The sequence below is a fragment of the Dasypus novemcinctus genome, chromosome 10, assembly GCF_030445035.2.
Source record: "Dasypus novemcinctus isolate mDasNov1 chromosome 10, mDasNov1.1.hap2, whole genome shotgun sequence".
Classification (NCBI taxonomy): domain Eukaryota; kingdom Metazoa; phylum Chordata; class Mammalia; order Cingulata; family Dasypodidae; genus Dasypus; species Dasypus novemcinctus.
The window spans coordinates 34,596,127-34,614,822 of NC_080682.1; the positions used below are offsets into that span (position 1 = coordinate 34,596,127).

An 18,696-nucleotide genomic window follows, 5' to 3' on the forward strand; every position below is an offset into this window, starting at 1 on the left:
AAATGAGGCAGTGGAGGGTGAGGAAACCCAGCAAATGTGAGGTATTTCCTGTAGGACCTATTGTATTGTTAAGGTAAAATAGTATAAGAAGAATATTGGGGACAAGAAAGAGAGGATTGAAAAAAAAAAAAAGAACAACAAGAACAACAACAACAACAAAAAATAAAAAATAAAAAAACTAAAAAAAAAAAAAAACAAAGAACAGAAACCCGGCCGCAAGGCTTGGCTGGGCTCAGCTGGGCTCCGGTCCCCCGCCCGCCGCGGCTCGGCTGGGCTCGGCTGGGCTCAGCTTTCCCGCCCGCTGCCAGGCGCGGCGTGGCTGGGCTCGGCCCCCCCGCCCGCCCCGGCTCAGCCGGGCTCGGCCGGACTCGGCTTCCCCGCCCACCGCCCGCCGCCACGGCGCAGCGCGGCTCGGCTCTCCCGCACGCCGCCCGCCGCGGCACGGCTAGGCTCGGCTGGGCTTGTCTCCTTCGCCCGCCGCCCACCGCGGCACAGCGCAGCTCGGCTCTCCCGCCCGCCACCCGCCACGGTGCTAGCTGCCTCAGCTCCGCCTACCCAAGGAGGGAGTCCTCCACACGTAGCTGGGATCTCCGTGTATATTTCACAGATGGATCCTCTCTGTTACCTTCCCTCCAAATCGATGTCCAGACTCCTCCGGACCAGGAAAAATCCTGAAACAGCTGGTCCCAAAGAGTCTCCGACGCCTCCCAGCCGATTCCCCCCAGGAGCTAGTAACCGGGAAGTTCACTCAGCCGCTATCTTGCCTCCCCCTCCTGAAAAGTCCCAAATTATATCTTATAGACCAGTCCTTTCCATTACCTTCCCACCAAATCGATGTCCAGACACTTCCTGCCCTGAAAATATCCTGAAAAAGCCTGGTCCCGGAGAACCTCCAGCAGTGCCCAGCTGCCTCTTCCCAGGAGAGACGGCAAGGCAAGCTCACTCAGCCACCATCTTGCCGGAACTATTAATTTTATTTTACCCTTAGAGAGTTTACACCTTTAATCTAAAAGGGGTGCTGAAGGGCGTTGATTTCTTTTTTGTAACTGCTTTCTGCTGGCCATGAGCTGTAGCTATTGCCTAACAAGGTGTAAAACGCTTATTTTATTTTAACTGGAGGAAGATGGATCTGGCATTTTGTATGAAGTTGGAGGAAGTTATCATATGGTTAATAAGATGTTCACTCTGAAAGAAACAAACTTAATTAAAAATTCAGAATACCCTTTTTTAAAAGAGGACATTGGATTATAGAGGTAGACAAGGTTAGGTGCTTATAAAGATGGAACTCTTTTTTAAAAGCTGGTGGGAACAGTATATATATACTTTTTCTAAGTTATTTATCTTTAGAGAGAAATTGCAATAGATAGTTTTGTTTGAAGACATATTTCAAGCTGTTTAATGATTGGCACTCATGTGCTCTATCAGATGCTCCTGGTGAACTGGCACCCCTTGGGCAATTCGTTTCACTCAGGATTAGTACACCAAGTTGGAAATTTTCTTAGTTTTTAGCTGTGGGAGTGATCAGAACTACAGAATAAAGGTTTTTTACAGTTTGGTTTTAATTGTACAATTTCTAGTAATTTTGACTTGTTCAATAGGTGACTCACTATTAGCAAGCAAGCCTCATTTTTGCTACATAGTAGAGTTGTGTAGAATATAGTAAGTTGACCGAACTGGTGGAGACTGCCACTTTATTCTATAGACATGTTTATTAACATTTTAGAAAATGAATTTACTAGGAATTTAACATGTCTAATATACTTTTGCACTTGATCCAAAATAGAAAAGATAATGTTATAATCATTAGGCATATATTTAGTACAGGATAAGAGTACAGCACTTAATATTAATTAATGTATTACTTAATGCAAAAGATTTAGAGTTGCAATTAATAGTTTTAAGTTTCAGGTTTGTAATACTTTACATGTTATCTCTCCATGAGGGCAGGCCATAATGCCAATTGTGTTTAAGTTTTACTTATAGTATCCTGGTATCATGACTCCACTTAGCATGTTTTTCACACAGTGAGCAAGTCGCAGCATTGTTGCTCCTACAGAGATTTTCCAGTATTCTACTAGCCTGGTGCATAGTGCTCTCTGGCACTATGGAACAGTGCGAGTCTGGAGGCAATATCCATTGTACTCTTGGCTGTACTGAGTCATCATTGACTGCTGCAGGAGCTTGAAACTGCAACGTAGTTTCCATCCACTTCAGGAGCAGAACTAGAGGCTGATATAGCAAATATTTTGAATTGAGGGGTCAGTGACCAGCCTAGCCAATAACTCACATGGAGAGGCAACCTGTAATGTATTTGAATGCACAAAAGAGTTTGACAATGTTAAAGTTTATTCCTTGTTTTTATACATATTTTAAACAATTTAATGCAACACATATATCAAATGACTGTTTACTTACACAATTTTATTATGGAGATAACAGTAGGTACTTTACTTTAATAATAGAGGGAAAATTATTTTTCATTGTTAAAATGAAAACAGAAGATTCCCAGTAGAAGCAAGATAACTTTTTATTACCATTTACTTAAATATGCACTTTGCGGTGGCCTTCATACAGGTTTTATTATCACGAAGTTATTTTTTGCAACCAATACCAATCTAAGTTTTTAGTTAACAATGATTTCTAAAACTAGAACTATTTAAACGTTTTTAGTTTGGAAGATGTTTTACAAACTCTTTATAATTGACTATAGCCACATTGACTAGCCAACTCATGTTTAAATAAACTTATTAAATTCCAATTACCAACCAAAGAAATTTACTCTATTTATTTAAGAGAGCATATCTACAATTTTTTTTCTTTAGCCTAATTTTACCAATGTGAACTTACAATTTCCATTTAAAGATTTTGTACATATAATGTTAATTTAGTTTATAAGTTAACTATGGGAGATTACAATCAAGTTAAATAAAATTGAAACCATTATAATTTATGCAAGGAATGTTCTCTTTTTTCTTTACAGGAAACTAAAAACTTCTTTTCTTTTTTTAAGTTATGAAAATGAATAATTTAAAAGCATACTGACTACCAGGTTTTAAAACACATTACACAATTACTTAATTTGTTTAATCATAATCCAGGAAAGATCCCTCCATATTTTTTATGGACTTTTCTTTACTAATGAAATTTGTCAATAGAGCCACTAATTACCTTTATTTTGTTGGAAAGAAATTTTCTTCTGGAAGAAAATGAGGCTCACCTGATTGTGGAGAAGAAAATAATTTATTTTTAGTCTTGCAAGAAGGGACACAGAACCAGGTATGGCTGGCACTCTGAACAAAGAAAAATGACACAATTTATAACCTTAAGCCTACCAGGCAAGCTCTTCCTCTGTTTTTCTATAGATTGGATACTTCTGAAGTTACAGCTTATCTGAGATCTAACTTTCCTGCACAAAAGTTGTGATTTAACTGCTTTCTCTATCACATTCTAACCATTTTAGTTTTTACCTGCTCCTCTTTGTCAAATAGGGAATGGAATTAATGCTGAATTGGTGTTGACATAGCTCTTTCTTGGGCATCTTTTGATTGTCTACAGGACTCTGGCTTTTTTTTTTTTAAAGATTTATTTTTATTTATTTAATTCCCCTCCCCTCCCCCGGTTGTCTGTTTTCTGTGTCTTTTTGCTGCGTCTTGTTTCTTTGTCCACTTCTGTTGTCGTCAGTGGCACGGGAAGTGTGGGCGGCGCCATTCCTCGGCAGGCTGCTCCCTCCTTCGCACTGGGCGGCTCTCCTTATGGGTGCACTCCTTGCGCGTGGGGCTCCCCTACGCGGGGGACACCCCTGTGTGGCACGGCACTCCTTGTGTGCATCAGCACTGCACATGGGCCAGCTCCACACGGGTCAAGGAGGCCCGGGGCTTGAACCGCAGACCTCCCATGTGGTAGACGGACGCCCTAACCACTGGGCCAAAGTCCGTTTCCCTACAGGACTGGCTTAAGCTGGTTTCCTTTGCTGCTGTTTAACCCGGGAGTGGGAGACTGAGGCAGTAGACTGCCAGGTTACATTAATCAGTATTTTCTTTCTTTATGTGAAAACTAAACTAATCTTTGTTTTTCACATTTTATGGCTGACAAAAGATTTAAACTGGGGAATTGCAGGGCAAACTGATTCTTAATTCCTTAGCCTAGTAGATAGGGTTAATTTGCCACACCTATTCTTGTCTTCAAATCTCTTACAAAGAGGAGGCCTTTTCCTAATAGGTTTTATAATCAGATTTTTATATGACCTTTTCATCCTGCTTAGTCTAATTTGGGTTTTAAGAATATTTATTCACATATATAACTGTATATTGAATTTTTAACAATTTGAATAGAGCCTTTTTAGGATTTTTTTCTTGGTAATTTGCATTATTTTATATACCGTTTAGCTTAATTTGGGTTTCAGAAATATATAGGGTTATATATATATATATATATAGGGTTATAAATATGCAGTTTATAATTGCATATTTAACCTCAATTTGAGCAAATGGGCAGACATGAATAGGTTGACACAAAAACATAATTTTAGTTACTTTAAACTTCTAATTTTTACAAAACAAGTGTGACTGCAAAATATTTCAAAGACTACTGAAACTTTTCTTAATTTGCACTATGACCATGCAGTTTTACACTATGATCATGCAGTTTTACACAAGAATTTTCCTTCTTAATTAATGGATTGTAGCCAACATGTTTCAATGCTTTAATACCATTTTTTTTTTTGTTTCAGAACTTTATGTTTTACTTTGAATTTAGCAGAATTTTGGATAAGCAACAAGATTAATTTTATGTATATTTACTGAGGCTATCTGAAGCCTCAGGGAGACAGACTGGTTTCTTTCATGAATTGCCACTTTTAGGAACACTGAATGTCAAGGCAGGAGACTTCTCCCCCCTCCCCCTTTTTTTTCCAGTTTCTGGAGGTAATAAAACTCCAGTGGTCATTTAACCTTATTCTATCAGGCAGCAATTTATTTAGTTTACACTTGAATTCATGAGAGAAAGGGTTACTAATACCAGGACAGGAGATCCCAGCTCTTCTCTGGACTGTAGGGGCAGAAGCTATTATGAAATAACCATAGGCAAAGGCAAGGGGTGAGGTTAAGCTTGAAGTAACCATAAACAAAGGAAAGGTTAGTTTAGAATTTACACTTAAATAATAGTTTCAGGCTAAATTCACCCAGCTATAATTTCAGTAATTATCTTTCTGCTGTTTTATAATATAAATGAATTTATAAATGATTTAAACTCAGTTACAGTTTTATTAATTTTTAAAAACCTGTTAATTTTATAACACCTTTAAACACCTTTATTTGACTTATAACATATTAAATGAACTTAACTATTACTTTAATTTTTCTTTTAAGGTAAAAGAATAAATCTCTTGCAGTTAGTTTGAAATAAAAAGCTACTTTTCAGGATTTGATTTTTTAGAACATAATATTCTTTTAAAAGAGATAAGACCCTTTTTTCTTTAAACACTGAGGAAATGATGAGGTTAAAGCACAAGAAGCTATTTTGACAAAACAAATTTTCTTTGTATATTGATTATTCAAGAAACTTTTACTAAAAGAGACTGATGACTTGAAAGATTTTGAGAAAGAACAAAATTTTAAGTTTGCATCAGAATACTAATTGGTACTAAACCCTTTAAAACTTTATATAGACTTATTAAATCTTACTCAATTTTTATCATAAAAATTTTCCTTCCACAAATTTTCTACACTTTCAGTATTCATTCAGGTTTTTTCCCACACTCTACTCTTTCCAATAATCAATCATTTTATCTTAGGACAAAATCATCTTCTGTTTCCTTAACAATAAAAACACATTCCATATAAACATGCTAAGTTATCAGGCAAACTTCTTACAACATATAATTGCCATTAATACTGACCAAGCTTGTTAAAATAATGAACTTTTCTTCACTTTAAATCCTTGGAAGCAAGTTGGCAGGGGAGGCTGGCTGCTGACAAGTTTTCTTGTTATAAAATTACCTTTTATTATTATTATCAATTCAGTTTTTGTTTAATAATGACTTTCTGCAATTAACCATTTAAATACCTTAATTTAAACAATGCTTTATTAAACTTTTATATTTTTTTATACTTTTAAGACAAATTTTACCTTCACAGAACACATTCTCTTACATAAAGTTACCACAATACCTTCTAAGAACCAGGGTAGAATGCAAATGTATTTTGGCTTTGACCCCCCAGGGAGGGAAATTTACTGCATTTATTTTGATTCTGCTTTTCACCCCCTTAAATTCCCCCCCCCCCCTTCCAGGCAGTCAGGTGCACAACAATCAAATAGAAATGCGGCTTATGAATAGAAGGTGTGGACTCACTGGAAAGGGGCAAGCCGCTCCCCCCTTTCCAGCTTTCAGCCAAAATGGGCAGACAGAACCTACTCAAATTCGGCAACTCTCCCAGTGACCCAGCCACCCTGACTGGGGCAGCCTCAACAAACTTGGATGCGTGGCATGGACACAGATGGCCTCCAAGCACCAGCAAAGGAGCAGACCAGAGACAAGACAGCAGAGCATGCACAAACATCTAGATTCTGCAAACATCCAGACTCCTCAGTTTTGCCCCATAATCATTTCACCCCTTTGCCAATGGCAAGAGAGGGTCCCAGCTTAACTGAATTCTACTTTAATATGAAACCATTTAAATTTTAAAATCATTTCCCATAGCCCCATGATAACTCCCATACCCTTCCATAATTATGAAAATGCATATAATCACAAGATTCATCACAACAAATCCTAATGAGTGACTACATGTGCGAGACATAACTCTCTTCCTCCATATGACCCACTCAATCCACATTGGAGAAGTATGAAGATCTGGCTTCCGGGTGCTCATGAATTATTGACAGTTAAAACATGATTACATGATTACTTAGATGGTAAATATTCAGTTGGACGGATGGATGGTTAAATCTCTTTTATTATTCCTCCCCCCTCTGTCTTTTTCAGCTATTCTGACTTCTTTGTAGTTCCTTGAAAAAATAGGACTCTCTTTTTTCCTTTCTACTGGTGTATTCTCTGACTAGAAAGGTCTCCTTTTAAGTTTTTGTTCAAATGCCCCTTGTCAATTACACACACTTCCATGAGAACGCTACTGTACTGAACACCCAATTTTAGTGTTTAACATACATAATGAGGTTTAAACATTTTTATTGCATTTATTGTACATTGTGTTTCTTCCTGCCTAGAATAAAAGCTCCAGGAAAACAAGGAATTTCTGTTGTTTTGGTCATGGCTCTAGGTCAAGCACCTGGAAAGTCACAAGCACAAAGTCAATGTTCAAGAATATTTACTGAATGATAAATAAGAACTTCCAAGAATATTTACTGAATGATAAATAAGAACTTCCATGGAACTGGGAATAGAGTCATAATTATCAAGTTCTAGGGATTCAGTTATGCAGAGGAGATAGTTCAAAAAGCAAAGAACAATCAGGGTTGTTTTAGGAAAAGTGATTATTGAAACTAGACAGTCAAAACAAAGCAAAATGTTAAAAAATGCCCATTTGGCTTGATTTCCTATATCTAGTAAAGTTTATTAAAATAGAAATATTGACATTTAAAAATTAAATTCAGCCTGATGAAATTACTTGCAAACAGAGACCTATATCCCAAATATTTTTCTTTAAGCAAAAGTTTGGCAAAAAGCAGCTTTACCAAAGTTTTATTGTGGTGTTCACCTCAGGAGCACATGTACAAAAACTGCAGTGATACAAAAAATGTTTAGCATGAGCCCATGCAAAAGAATGATATGCAAATTTATGAAGCATTCCATATTTTTTATTCTAGGCTGTAAATATGCTACTGGAATAAAAAAAATAAAATTCAATTGTGCAAAAAAGAAAGATATAGTGTGTCTATTTATCAGCAACTATTTTTGCACACCCATTATATGCAAAAATATGCTATTATATGAGAAAAATTATAAAAATGAATCACATTTAAACTTTTCTTTCAAAGAAATATAATCTCTTTGTAGTAATGGTCAACATCATTGAACATAGACTGTTAGAATTCTGAGTATGAGTTCATCATTATTAAAACAGTTACTATATCATGAAAATTGCTTTCTGGTATGGGAAACAGAGAAAGGAGGTTGAATACATAATGAAGTTACACAAGTATTCACTTATAAATTAATTCATTCAATAGCCTAATATTCATAATAGGTATAACATGAGCCAGGCACTATCTTAGGTTTTGGGGGAAAAGAGAAACAAAATTCCTCCACCAAAATTACATTTAAGAGAAAAAAGAAAATAAGTAAAATAAATATATAATTATTTTCCAATAATGAGGAGTACTAAAGAGATTAACTAGAGTTGTCATTTTAAGAAGGGAGATCAGGCAAGAACACAGTGAGTGAGAGAGCAAGTTATGCAACTACATTGAGCTCCATTGACTTCCAGCTTCTTGCTTCTCCTGTGCCTTCTCTTTGGCCTTCTTCATAAGGCATCCCGTAAAAGGATTAAGACCCATCCTGATTCAGTTAGAACACACACCTTTACTGAAGCAATCCTATCAAAAGATCCTATTTTGATTGGGTTCATACCCACAGGAATGCATTAAGATTGAGAATATGTTTTTCTGGGGTACAGAACTATAAGCCACCACATTTACCTTCCCTGATATTATAGCTGTAATTCATCTCTAAAGCTGACAACTTTGGTTTCAATATCATTTATATAATTATTTACTTTATAATAAAATAATCATTATGTAAGATTGACATACCAGCATAATACTGTAAAGTTCCTTAAAGAAAATGTTTTATGCTACATGAGCATGTTTCCAACATTATAGACAGGTAGATTTATTTTAATTTCTTTTCGAATGGTAGAGATTGTTTTTAGTTACTTTTAATACAAATCTATATTGTAAACTATGTGAAATATTACCTTTTTCTAAAAGCGAAAGTATATTATATGGTATTTCTCAAAAGTTTTCTTTCTTCATTTCCTATTTTGTTTAGGTTGTGATTTACCTTTTCCTCTTCTTTCATACAATTTGCCATGCCATTAACCCTTTTTTGCATCTCGTCTGTTTTCACTTAATACATGGTGGAGTTCATGCCATAGCAAGATTTAGAAATGGTCCTTTTTCTTTTATTACAGTTATATAGTACTTTATTGTGACACATCAAGTATTCAATAATTTTCATATGAATTTTATCTCTTCTGTTGTTATTATAAGTAAGGCTTGTTAATATATTTTTTATATTTTTGCTACTCTACTTTTAGAGTGGATTCTTAGATCTGTGATTGATTTTAAAGGTGATAAATGCATGTGTAATTTTGCTTAGTGTTTGAAGTCACCTTCTCTAGGGATTATACCTTGTTACAGTCCTGTCCCCAATGTACAATAATGTCTTTTTCCCCACAGTTTCACTTACAGGATATGTCATTAAACTTTTTGTATTCTGCCAATTGGATATAGGGAGAAATGATATCTCAGGGCAATTTTAATTTGCTTTTCTAACTATAAAGAAGTTAAACTTTTCATATACAAAAGCCAATTTGTATTCCTTTCATGAGAACTAATTAATGAAATGTCTGCTTTTCTATAGGATTGTTGGTTGTATACTTTTTCACTATATGTAATACATGGCGATTTTTTTCTCATTATTCATTTGTTATTTTAACTTCTTTTCTGTTGCCTTTGCCATGGAAATTTGCTACATTTTCTTCATTTGAATTTGAAACTTCATTTTCTAGAACACTTATTCAGTATGTGGAATAAAGAACAGATTCTATTTTACCTTCTTTTTTTCCAGATGATTACCTGTTTGTCCTAATATGACAGTTTTAATATTAAGAACTTTATAATTTATTTAAAATTTCATTAAGTTTATCCTTCCTACTCTAATTTGCTTTAACATGTAGGGTTTTCCAGGATTTTCTGTTAGTTTATTCTATGAAATTTAGTACAGACATTTTGAAAGATGATTCCTCAGTGTCCCCAACCTAATGAATACATTCATTCTGGTCCTAAAAGCTGTGAATTAGAGAAGGGAAAATTTGGGGACATTTTTAGATCCAGTGACAATGGGAATGTAGGCTTTTGAGTAAATACTATCTGGTCAGAATCTAGGTATATTGAAATGAACCCATCAGTTGTCCTTTCTGAAGGACAAAATTATTTTCTATGACCTTTCATCAGACAGCTTCAAAAACGTAGTGAAAAAGCACTTGATTTGGGCTCAAAGAGTTAAGTTCCTGCCTTCAATCAATTATTTCTAATTATATGAACTTGTGGAAACCACAATTTCCATAAACCTTTATGTCATTGTCTACACAATAGGTATAATTGTGTTTGTCCTATATATTTCTCAATATAAGTATTTGACTGTCTCAAGGGCTAGAAAATCCTTTTGTGTAGAATTCACAGAGCCTCAGGATAGTAAAGATTGAAGGTATCAAAAATTTATTTCTTCTTTTAGCATAAAGCATATTCACCTGTGTCTCCCCAAAAAAGATTCAATGTTTCTTCTACATGTTTGAAAATCACCAGGGATAAGTGAAATAAGTAACTTTAAAGACAAGTCACCCATTGTCATGTGCATTAACAAATCAGAAAGCGCTTTCCTATGATGAGTCCTTATCTTCCTCTAAGTAACGTGTTCAATTAAAAGAAAAAACAGCACACACAGTAATAGGATTTATTGACTCTGGGTGACTGTTTAAATAGGCCCATTTTAAAGAATCCTCAGATGAAACAGAATTAGGTGTATTTTGTTAGACACTGAGAACAAGAGTACAAAGTATTATGTTACATAGAAAATTCTAGACTTCGTGATACAGGACTAGTGGAGGCCCGATGCCAGCTTTTGGAATTTAATGCATTTCACTTTCAGAATAATTTTAGCTAACAAAAAAGTACTGCCAAGTCATTGCTTAGCCAAATAAGGATACCAAAATAGAATTAAAATAAATTAATTACACACATTCAGATGCAGAAGTAAACAAAATTCCCTTCTATGAACATAGAATGAATATTAATTAATGCATATACTTTTCCAAATATTGTTGAAGGAGACTTTTCAGGAAACATTTGCATCAATTTAACATTATAAATATTCACTAGGAATCTATTATGGTTTGGCAAATTGTTACCTACCTCAGAAAGTAAACTATACCTGCTAGGTATTATAATGGGAATTTTTATATAGATTTTCTCATTCCATATTCACAAAAATACCATGAACCATTACTATCCCCATCCCAAGATAAGGAAATCTAAGTTCCATGATTCAGTCAAGTCTACAAATCATTGTTATTATAAGTGCAGACACTGGTGTCAAAGAATCTGGGTTTGAATTTAAATTCAGACGTTGTAACTATGAAACCTGGGGCAATCTTTTAAACTTCAGGGTTTTTATTTGCAAATACAAATACAGAGTTTGTGAGGATTAAATAATGGGAAAATGCTTTTAAATCATTTATTTAGGTGACTGACAAATAGAAATTCCTAATAATAATAATACTGGTAATATCAGTAAAGAATAAAAGTGTACACCAGAGCTTCATGAGCAGCAGGCAGAGAGAAGAGGCCTGCCTATTACTGCAGCGCAGATTCTGTTCACTTTTCTACCACCCAAACTGCACTTCTCTATTTCCACCAACATTACCCATACTAAAGTTCATGAAATTATGGTGATATTTTACTGTGTGGGTAGTTTGCATTTGCTGTTGTCCCTGCTTTCAAGATTCCCCAATCAATTGAGCTAAATTTTATTCTGTCTTCTATCTTGGAAAAAGCACTTCTTCTGGAAAGTGGACTTCCACTCCTTCTTTCTGCATTAGCAGTCATCCTAGTTCTTTTAAACACTCTTCATGCTTATGTAGTCACTGAGTATATGTATTTATACACCAGAATAGAAGTTAAATTGCATTAAAAAATGTACCTTTAGACTACATCCTTCTCTAAGAATTTGTTTTGTAACTCACTAGATACAAAGCACTGGGAAATGCATTTAACCTCTCCTAAGTTTTGTTTCCTCCTATGTAAAATAGAATATTAACTTTACCTGACCTCATGTATCCCTTTGTATCTTAAATGTGATAAAGTTTGTCAAAATTTACCTCAGTACCTGTCATGCAGGAAACATTAAAGAAAATTAAGTTATTATTTGTAACAATATTTACCTTTACAAGCTATTACTTGTAGTATTTTTATTTGTTTTTATAACATTTGAAAAAAATAGATCCTTTATGGATCAAAATCCTGTGGAATGTATCCCAAACTTTAGCATTGTAAAAGGATTTGAACTTATCAGTTCAAAATCTATTAAAATCACAATTATCTATAAAAATAGCATGTGGTATGTTTTAGAAGTGGGTTAGGCTCTGGCCCAGTTGCTAGAAAACAACTTTTGATGTTGGTTCAGTGAAATAAGATTGTTGTATCTATTAATTTTCGGAAGGCATCCTTCACATCTTTGTTCCTTAAGCTGTAGATCAAAGGGTTCAGCATGGGATTGACCACTGTGTAAAATACAGAGGCTACTTTGACCGTTTGTCGAGAATTTTTGGAATTGGGCACAGAGTAGAGGGAAAGTATGGTCCCGTGAAATATGGTGATGGCAGTCAAGTGGGAGGCACAGGTGGAGAAGGCTTTGCGACGTCCGCTGGTGGAACGGATTTTCAGTACAGTCACAAAAATAAAAACATATGAAGTAAGGATGATCAGTAGAGTGCTTACCTCATTGAAGGTGGCAAAGCCAAAAAGCAGCAGGTGGGGAATGTGTATATCAGAGTTCGAGACAGCAATAAGAGCAGTATATTCACAAAAAAAGTGGTTGATTACATTATGTCCACAGTAGTTTAGATGGAGAGCATAGCAAAGGAGCACCAAGGGGCCAAACATACCCCAGAGATATGACCCAGTCACCAGCAAGGCACAGAGTCTCTGTGACATGGCCATCATATAAAGCAGAGGATTACAGATGGCCACAAAGCGGTCATAGGCCATCACAGCCAGCAGAAAGGACTCAGTTACCACAGCAGTGCAGGACAGAAAGTACTGCAGCATGCAGCTAAAATAGAAGATGCTTTTATCTGCCATGACCAAGTTCTCAAGCAGCTTGGGAGTGACGATGGAAGAGTAACAAAAATCAACAAAAGAAAGGTGACTAAGGAAAAGGTACATGGGAGTGTGAAATTTGGAGTTAATCTTGATAATTGCTATCATCCCAAGATTTCCTACCACAGTGATAGTATACATAAACAGAAACACCAGAAAGAGAGGAATCTGAAGCTCAGGGTAATCTGTGAAACCTAAGAGGGCAAAGGTGGTTTCCACACTGAGATTTCTTTTAGCCATTACTACAGTCACTTTAATGGAAGATCATGGGACAGAGTTGTTCTTGCCAAAGAGAGGATTTATGGGGGTGAGTGGCAAATAGGTTATGGCTGTCTACAGAGGAAAAAAAGAGAGAGAAGAAAATGTATTGAAGCTAGTATTCTCCATGAAGCTCATGCTTCATTCAAATAACTTAAATGTATGTATCAAACCAAGCTGATTCTCTAAAACATCTTTGAATTTCCATTGCACTTAGTTTTCATTTAAAAAAATACTGAATTGTAATGTGTAAGAGTAATATTTATACTCATGTTATCTTTCCCCTTGTTCCCATGTATCATTAGCATATGTTCATACATTATACTGAGCAAATGTTTGTACAAAAATATATAAACTTACAAAAGATTCTGTAAAAAATGGGATAATTTACCCAAAAAACAAAATATACAGCCCTTGTGTTTACCTATATACTTGAATCAGTTAAAATATTTAGGAGAATATGTTTTTTATTCTAAGAATAAAATAAGATGATAGAACATTAGAAGAAAGCATAATAATCCCATTAGCACATTTTATTACATAACAGTTACTTCTCTCATTGAATAGTTCAGTTGCTGTGGGGTTGATGCTAACTAAGGAAGGTTATATTCCCTTTTGACCACTCAGTGGTGATATCTATTTTATTAGGGTTTGTGACCTGAAGTTTAACTTCTATTATAGCCCAAGCATCTTATATATAAATATATATCTTAGGAATCACAAAAGTTGTCATATAAGAATTCTAGTAATATTAACCAGAAATTTATCTTTGTAAATGAATAATAGTATACCATGCCAATTCTATGAAAGTTTATATAAACACATATAAGATTTATATAAATAGGATATGGATAAATATCCATTTCCAGTTACCAAATTTACTCTATTCTTTATGAAATATTTGTTAATGGATAATAAAGTCAATTACTTCCAAATTAACAACTTCTTATTTAATATGATTGGGTCCAGAATGTAGAGCAGTTACATTGACTTAACATAAAAAGAAAAGTTAAAGACCCCAGTTACTATACTAGGAGAATATTTTCACTATTTCTAAGAAAATCTGAAACAACTCACCTGCTACAGAGAAACAGGCCACCACCTCCTGTTTCTCTGTAAGCTGAGTACAGCTGGGACTTCATAGATCTTATACCTAATTCTATAGCCTTTGGGACTCGAGCTCAGGAGAATCACTAGCAACTTATTCCTCACAAGTCTCAAAACAAGTAATTAAGTCAAATGTCAGGTGTCTTATACTTTAATGAAGAGAAGATCCTTGAAATACACAAAATTTGAAACTTCAAATTGACTACCCAGCTTTGCTTGTATATCATTAAAACTCCTTCCGGAATTACTAAAACCAAACTAAGGCAGGTTTTCTCAATGGATAGTCTGCATCACCTGTACCAGATCTGACTGGAATTTTGAGTTATAACAATTCCCAGGCCAAATAAGATTTCCTAGATCAGAATTTCTAGCAATGGAACCCTATAATATCTACACTAAAATGAATTTGAGTAATGCTTATGATTATTAAAGTGTAAGAACCACTGCTAATTGATTTTTTTTAAAAGGAAAGTTCAGAATAATCACAATGATTTCCCTAGATGGAGAGAAGCAGTATTTGTTTAATAATTTCTGTATTGTATATTTAGCAGGATACTAAATAATGAGAAGAATAAAACAATAATTTTTGCTATTCTCCCATAAATTCAAAACATTGATGAATACATGTTATGCATATTATTGCTTATTATTTTACATTTGCCTCACTATGTCCACTTTTTGCTCTTGTTCCTCTCGCTATGTGCTCCAAAAGAGTGGTATCAATGGACTGCATCATCCTAGCTCCCTGGTCCTTGAGTTTCAGACAGGGTTGTCTTAATCCATAGTACTGTGGGGAGACCTGAAGCCACAAGAATTTTCTGGTTACTTCAGTCCCTGAATCATTTTCTTAATGTCTTATTTTAGTTTTCTTCCTCAGAGACTCCTATAATCTATCTTTTGTATGTTTCTTTGCCTACCTAAAATATTTGTCACTCTTCCTTGATTTATAAAATATTTTTCTTATTTTTGCATTGTTCCACCTCAAAGAGTGATGCCAGTAAAAATGGCAAAGTAAAGAACTTCAAAAGCAAGGAGTAAAAAAATGTCAAAATCAACTTTTTTTGGAACCCTGAAATCTAACCAAAAATTTGGAGCAAGGAGAGGAATGCTTTGTTAAGAAAAAGCTGCTGCATCTCAGAAAGAATAAAGTGATTTGTGCTATTTTAGCTTGCCATGTATTTTCCATTTGGTTGCTCAGTAGTGTCTTAGAGGACAATAGCCCATGTTCTGGTACAGAAAAACAGTAGACTAATAAAAAAATTGGGAGAAAAGTTGAGGGGAATGAGATGCTTTGAGAAGCTCAGATATGTTTCTAGGAATATAGGAGGCCATGCACATGACCAAGTCTGGGTGTGTGCTCAGAAAAGACCCAAGAGGGCTCTGATCTCTCACCTCTGGCTGAAGGTCAGGCTCAGCAGGAGCCTGGCTGAGTGTTGAAGGCATGCATCAACAGGGCTGAGAGCATGCAATGGAAACTCATCTGCCAAGACTGGGCCATTTTTCTTTTCCTGGTTCCAGGCATTTGAGGAAATATCTACCCAATCACCAGCTGACTACCAAAGTAATGGAACAGTTCTGAAATCAGTAATTGGTGTTCAAAACCATGTGGTCCTGGCATATGGATAGATATTTAGATAAAAGGAATATATCTGGCAGTCCAGAAATAGCCCAGGCATTCTCATAGCTTAAATGGGATTGGCAAATGTTTAAAAACATAATTTACCATGTCAATAATATATGAGCTAAATGATTTGGGTTTTGCTGTATTTAAATGCTATATTATTAATAGTTTTCTAAGGCACTCAAAACAAATGATCACACACTTGTTTACTTAAAACAACAGAAATTTATTCTTTCACAATTCTAGAGCCAAAGTCTGAAATAAGGTGCCAGTAGGGCTGCACTGTCTCCAAGGGCTCTAGGGGTGAATCTCTTTCCCTCTTCTTCCTTCTTGCTTTTGATGTTTCTTGGTTTGTGGCAGCATAACTCCAGTCTCTGCCTCCATCTCCTCATGGCCTTCATCCCTGTGTGTCTGGGGGTATTTTTCTGTCTGTCATAATGATCCACTCTGATCTCATTTGGATCTCTACCATAATTAAATCTGCAAAGACTCGATTTTATAAAAAGATCACTATCTGATATTCTGGTAGAGAAGATAAGTGGGGGCTACTCTATTCATTCCCTTATACTTGTTTAATTTCACGTATGGTTCGAAGTTACTTAATTAAATATTAAACTGCATAGAAATTAAATTATCAGTTAACTAGTCTGTTACAATAGATTACAAAATCTGGCCAGATAAATTAAATAAAATAATTTGCATCTCCATCTCTATTGGTAACATTAGAATAATCCTTGACATAATAAAGCAGATTCCTTTGGAAAAAAAATAAATCATCAATAAACTTTTATTGAATGATTTACTAACTTCCTGATAGTCTCCTTTACATCTTTGTTCCTGAAGCTGTAGATCAAAGTGTTCGGCATGGAGATCACCACTGTATAAAATACAGAACCTACTTCGACAATGAGCCCTGAGTTTTTGGAATTGGGTTCACAAACAAGAGTTGGACAGTCCCATGGAAAATGGTGATGGCTGTCAGGTGGGAGGCACAGGTGGAGAAAGCTTTTCTGCTCCCACCAGCAGAAGGCATTCTTATGACAGTGACAAAAATGAAAATATAAGAAGTGAGGATCATTGCAAGACTACTAACTTTATCAAATATGGTAATGACAAAACAAAGCATTTGACTGATGTAGGGTTCAGAGCAGGAGACAGAGACAGAGACTAAATGCTCACAGACAAACTGTTTATGATGTTAGACCCACAGAAAGATAATTCTAGGGGAAAATAGGTCAGTATCAGAGAAGAGACTATGTCCCATGTGTAGGGTCCAGCTACTAAGGATGCACAGAGCTTTTGGGACATGATAACTGTTTAAAGCAGAGGGTTACAGACTGCCACAAATCAGTCATACGCCATCACTGCCAACATGAATGTTTCTGTCACTGCAAATATACAAGCCAAGCAGAACTGAATGATGCACCCAGTGAAAGAGATGGTTCTGTCCTCCACAACTAAGTTCTCCAAGAGTAGTGGGATAACAGAAATCCACAAAGGACAACTAGCTGAGAAAAAAGTACATGGGGGTGTGGAGTTTGGGATTTATCTTAATAATCATGATCATGCCCAAGTTCCCCACCACAGTGACTATATATATGGTCAGGAATAGCAGGGAAAGGGACACTTGGAGGTCGGCATTCTCTGAGAAGCCCAAGAGGATGAATGTGGCTTCAGTGCTCTGATTTCCTTCAATTAATGTCATGATTGTTCTAGAAGAAAATCTGTTACAATAACAATAAAAATAATAAAAATATTAATGATGCCTAAATACTTAAAGTGTTTACTATGTGTTAGACATTGTACTAAAACAGTAAAATTTGTTACTCATTTTAGGTCTTTGTAAAACATCATGAACTATAACACAGGTACCCTATGTTACCCTATGTTTCATCTGAGGAAACTGAAATATCTATAAGTTAAGGGACTTGTTTGATGCTGCATAGCTAGTGAGTGATGAGCTGGATTTTGAAGCCAGGAAGGTTATCCTAAGAAGCAGAACTTGAATTAAGGAGTTTCCTTAAGGGAAGTAGTTTTCTACAGTGTTGTAGAAAATGTGGTTTTTGCAGTTGTATCATTCTGAAGGTCGATTTTCTTTAAGTCTTTATATAATAATGAATGTCAATTGAGTGCTAAAAAGCATTATGGAAAGATCTGGTAAAACATTAGAGGAAATAAAACTGATAAAGTTATAACTTCCAGAGGAAGTATCGATAGAGGGAAACTTTCCCTGGGAAGGCAGCCTTTTAGAAACCTCACAGGAATTCGTTAGTTTTGAAAAATATGTTGGATGTTGAAGGAAATAAGGCTTCATATAACTTCAAGTTTTTCTTTGATTCTCTCTTCTTGATCCTTCAATAATTGCCTTACTGTTCAAAAATAATGCAGCATCATGGTAATATGATAAAGTTGCATTTTATGCTAAGTGGCTTATTTTTACTCATATGCTTCATTCCCACTTTAGTGCCTCCTTAGAGTCACCCAATGTTCTCAACTCACTAAGAACACTTCATCATTAACTTTTTAACGTTTACTGTTACCTTTTAATTTGACAAGTTTACTAGCCATATTATAGCATTAAACAACTATTCTTTTAT

The 18,696-nt window shown here is 35.4% G+C and overlaps 1 protein-coding gene, 1 non-coding gene and 1 pseudogene across 2 annotated transcripts; 1 reads left to right on the plus strand and 2 right to left on the minus strand.

The window, feature by feature from the left end:
- Window positions 1-6,640: 6,640 nt before the first annotated feature.
- LOC101427144 (olfactory receptor 5D14) lies at window positions 6,641-15,921 on the minus strand. Its single transcript, XM_012526388.3, has 4 exons — window positions 15,871-15,921; window positions 15,145-15,277; window positions 12,434-13,364; window positions 6,641-6,674 (listed from the first exon to the last, which is right to left on the minus strand). Exons 1-4 carry the CDS (start codon window positions 15,919-15,921, stop codon window positions 6,641-6,643), a joined length of 1,149 nt encoding a protein of 382 aa, XP_012381842.3.
- LOC111764887 (U6 spliceosomal RNA) lies at window positions 7,705-7,813 on the plus strand. The gene has a single exon (XR_002797379.1). It is a non-coding gene; the product is annotated as a U6 spliceosomal RNA (small nuclear RNA).
- A 954-nt stretch (window positions 15,922-16,875) lies between the features above and the next one.
- LOC101427593 (olfactory receptor 5D13-like) lies at window positions 16,876-17,804 on the minus strand (annotated as a pseudogene).
- Between the last annotated feature and the right edge of the window lie 892 nt (window positions 17,805-18,696).

Excerpts from the sequence above, each read along its gene's own strand:
- LOC101427144 (XM_012526388.3), bottom strand. The coding sequence starts at position 15,921 with ATGCCTTCAACACTCAGCCAGGCTCCTGCTGAGCCTGACCTTCAGCCA. Across the intron at positions 15,278-15,870 it reads AGCCTGACCTTCAGCCAGAG|GTCTCCCCACAGTACTATGG; the intron begins GTGAGAGATCAG and ends TTGTGGCTTCAG. Across the intron at positions 6,675-12,433 it reads TTCCGAAAATTAATAGATAC|TAAATGGTTTCATATTAAAG; the intron begins AACAATCTTATT and ends GATTTTAAAATT.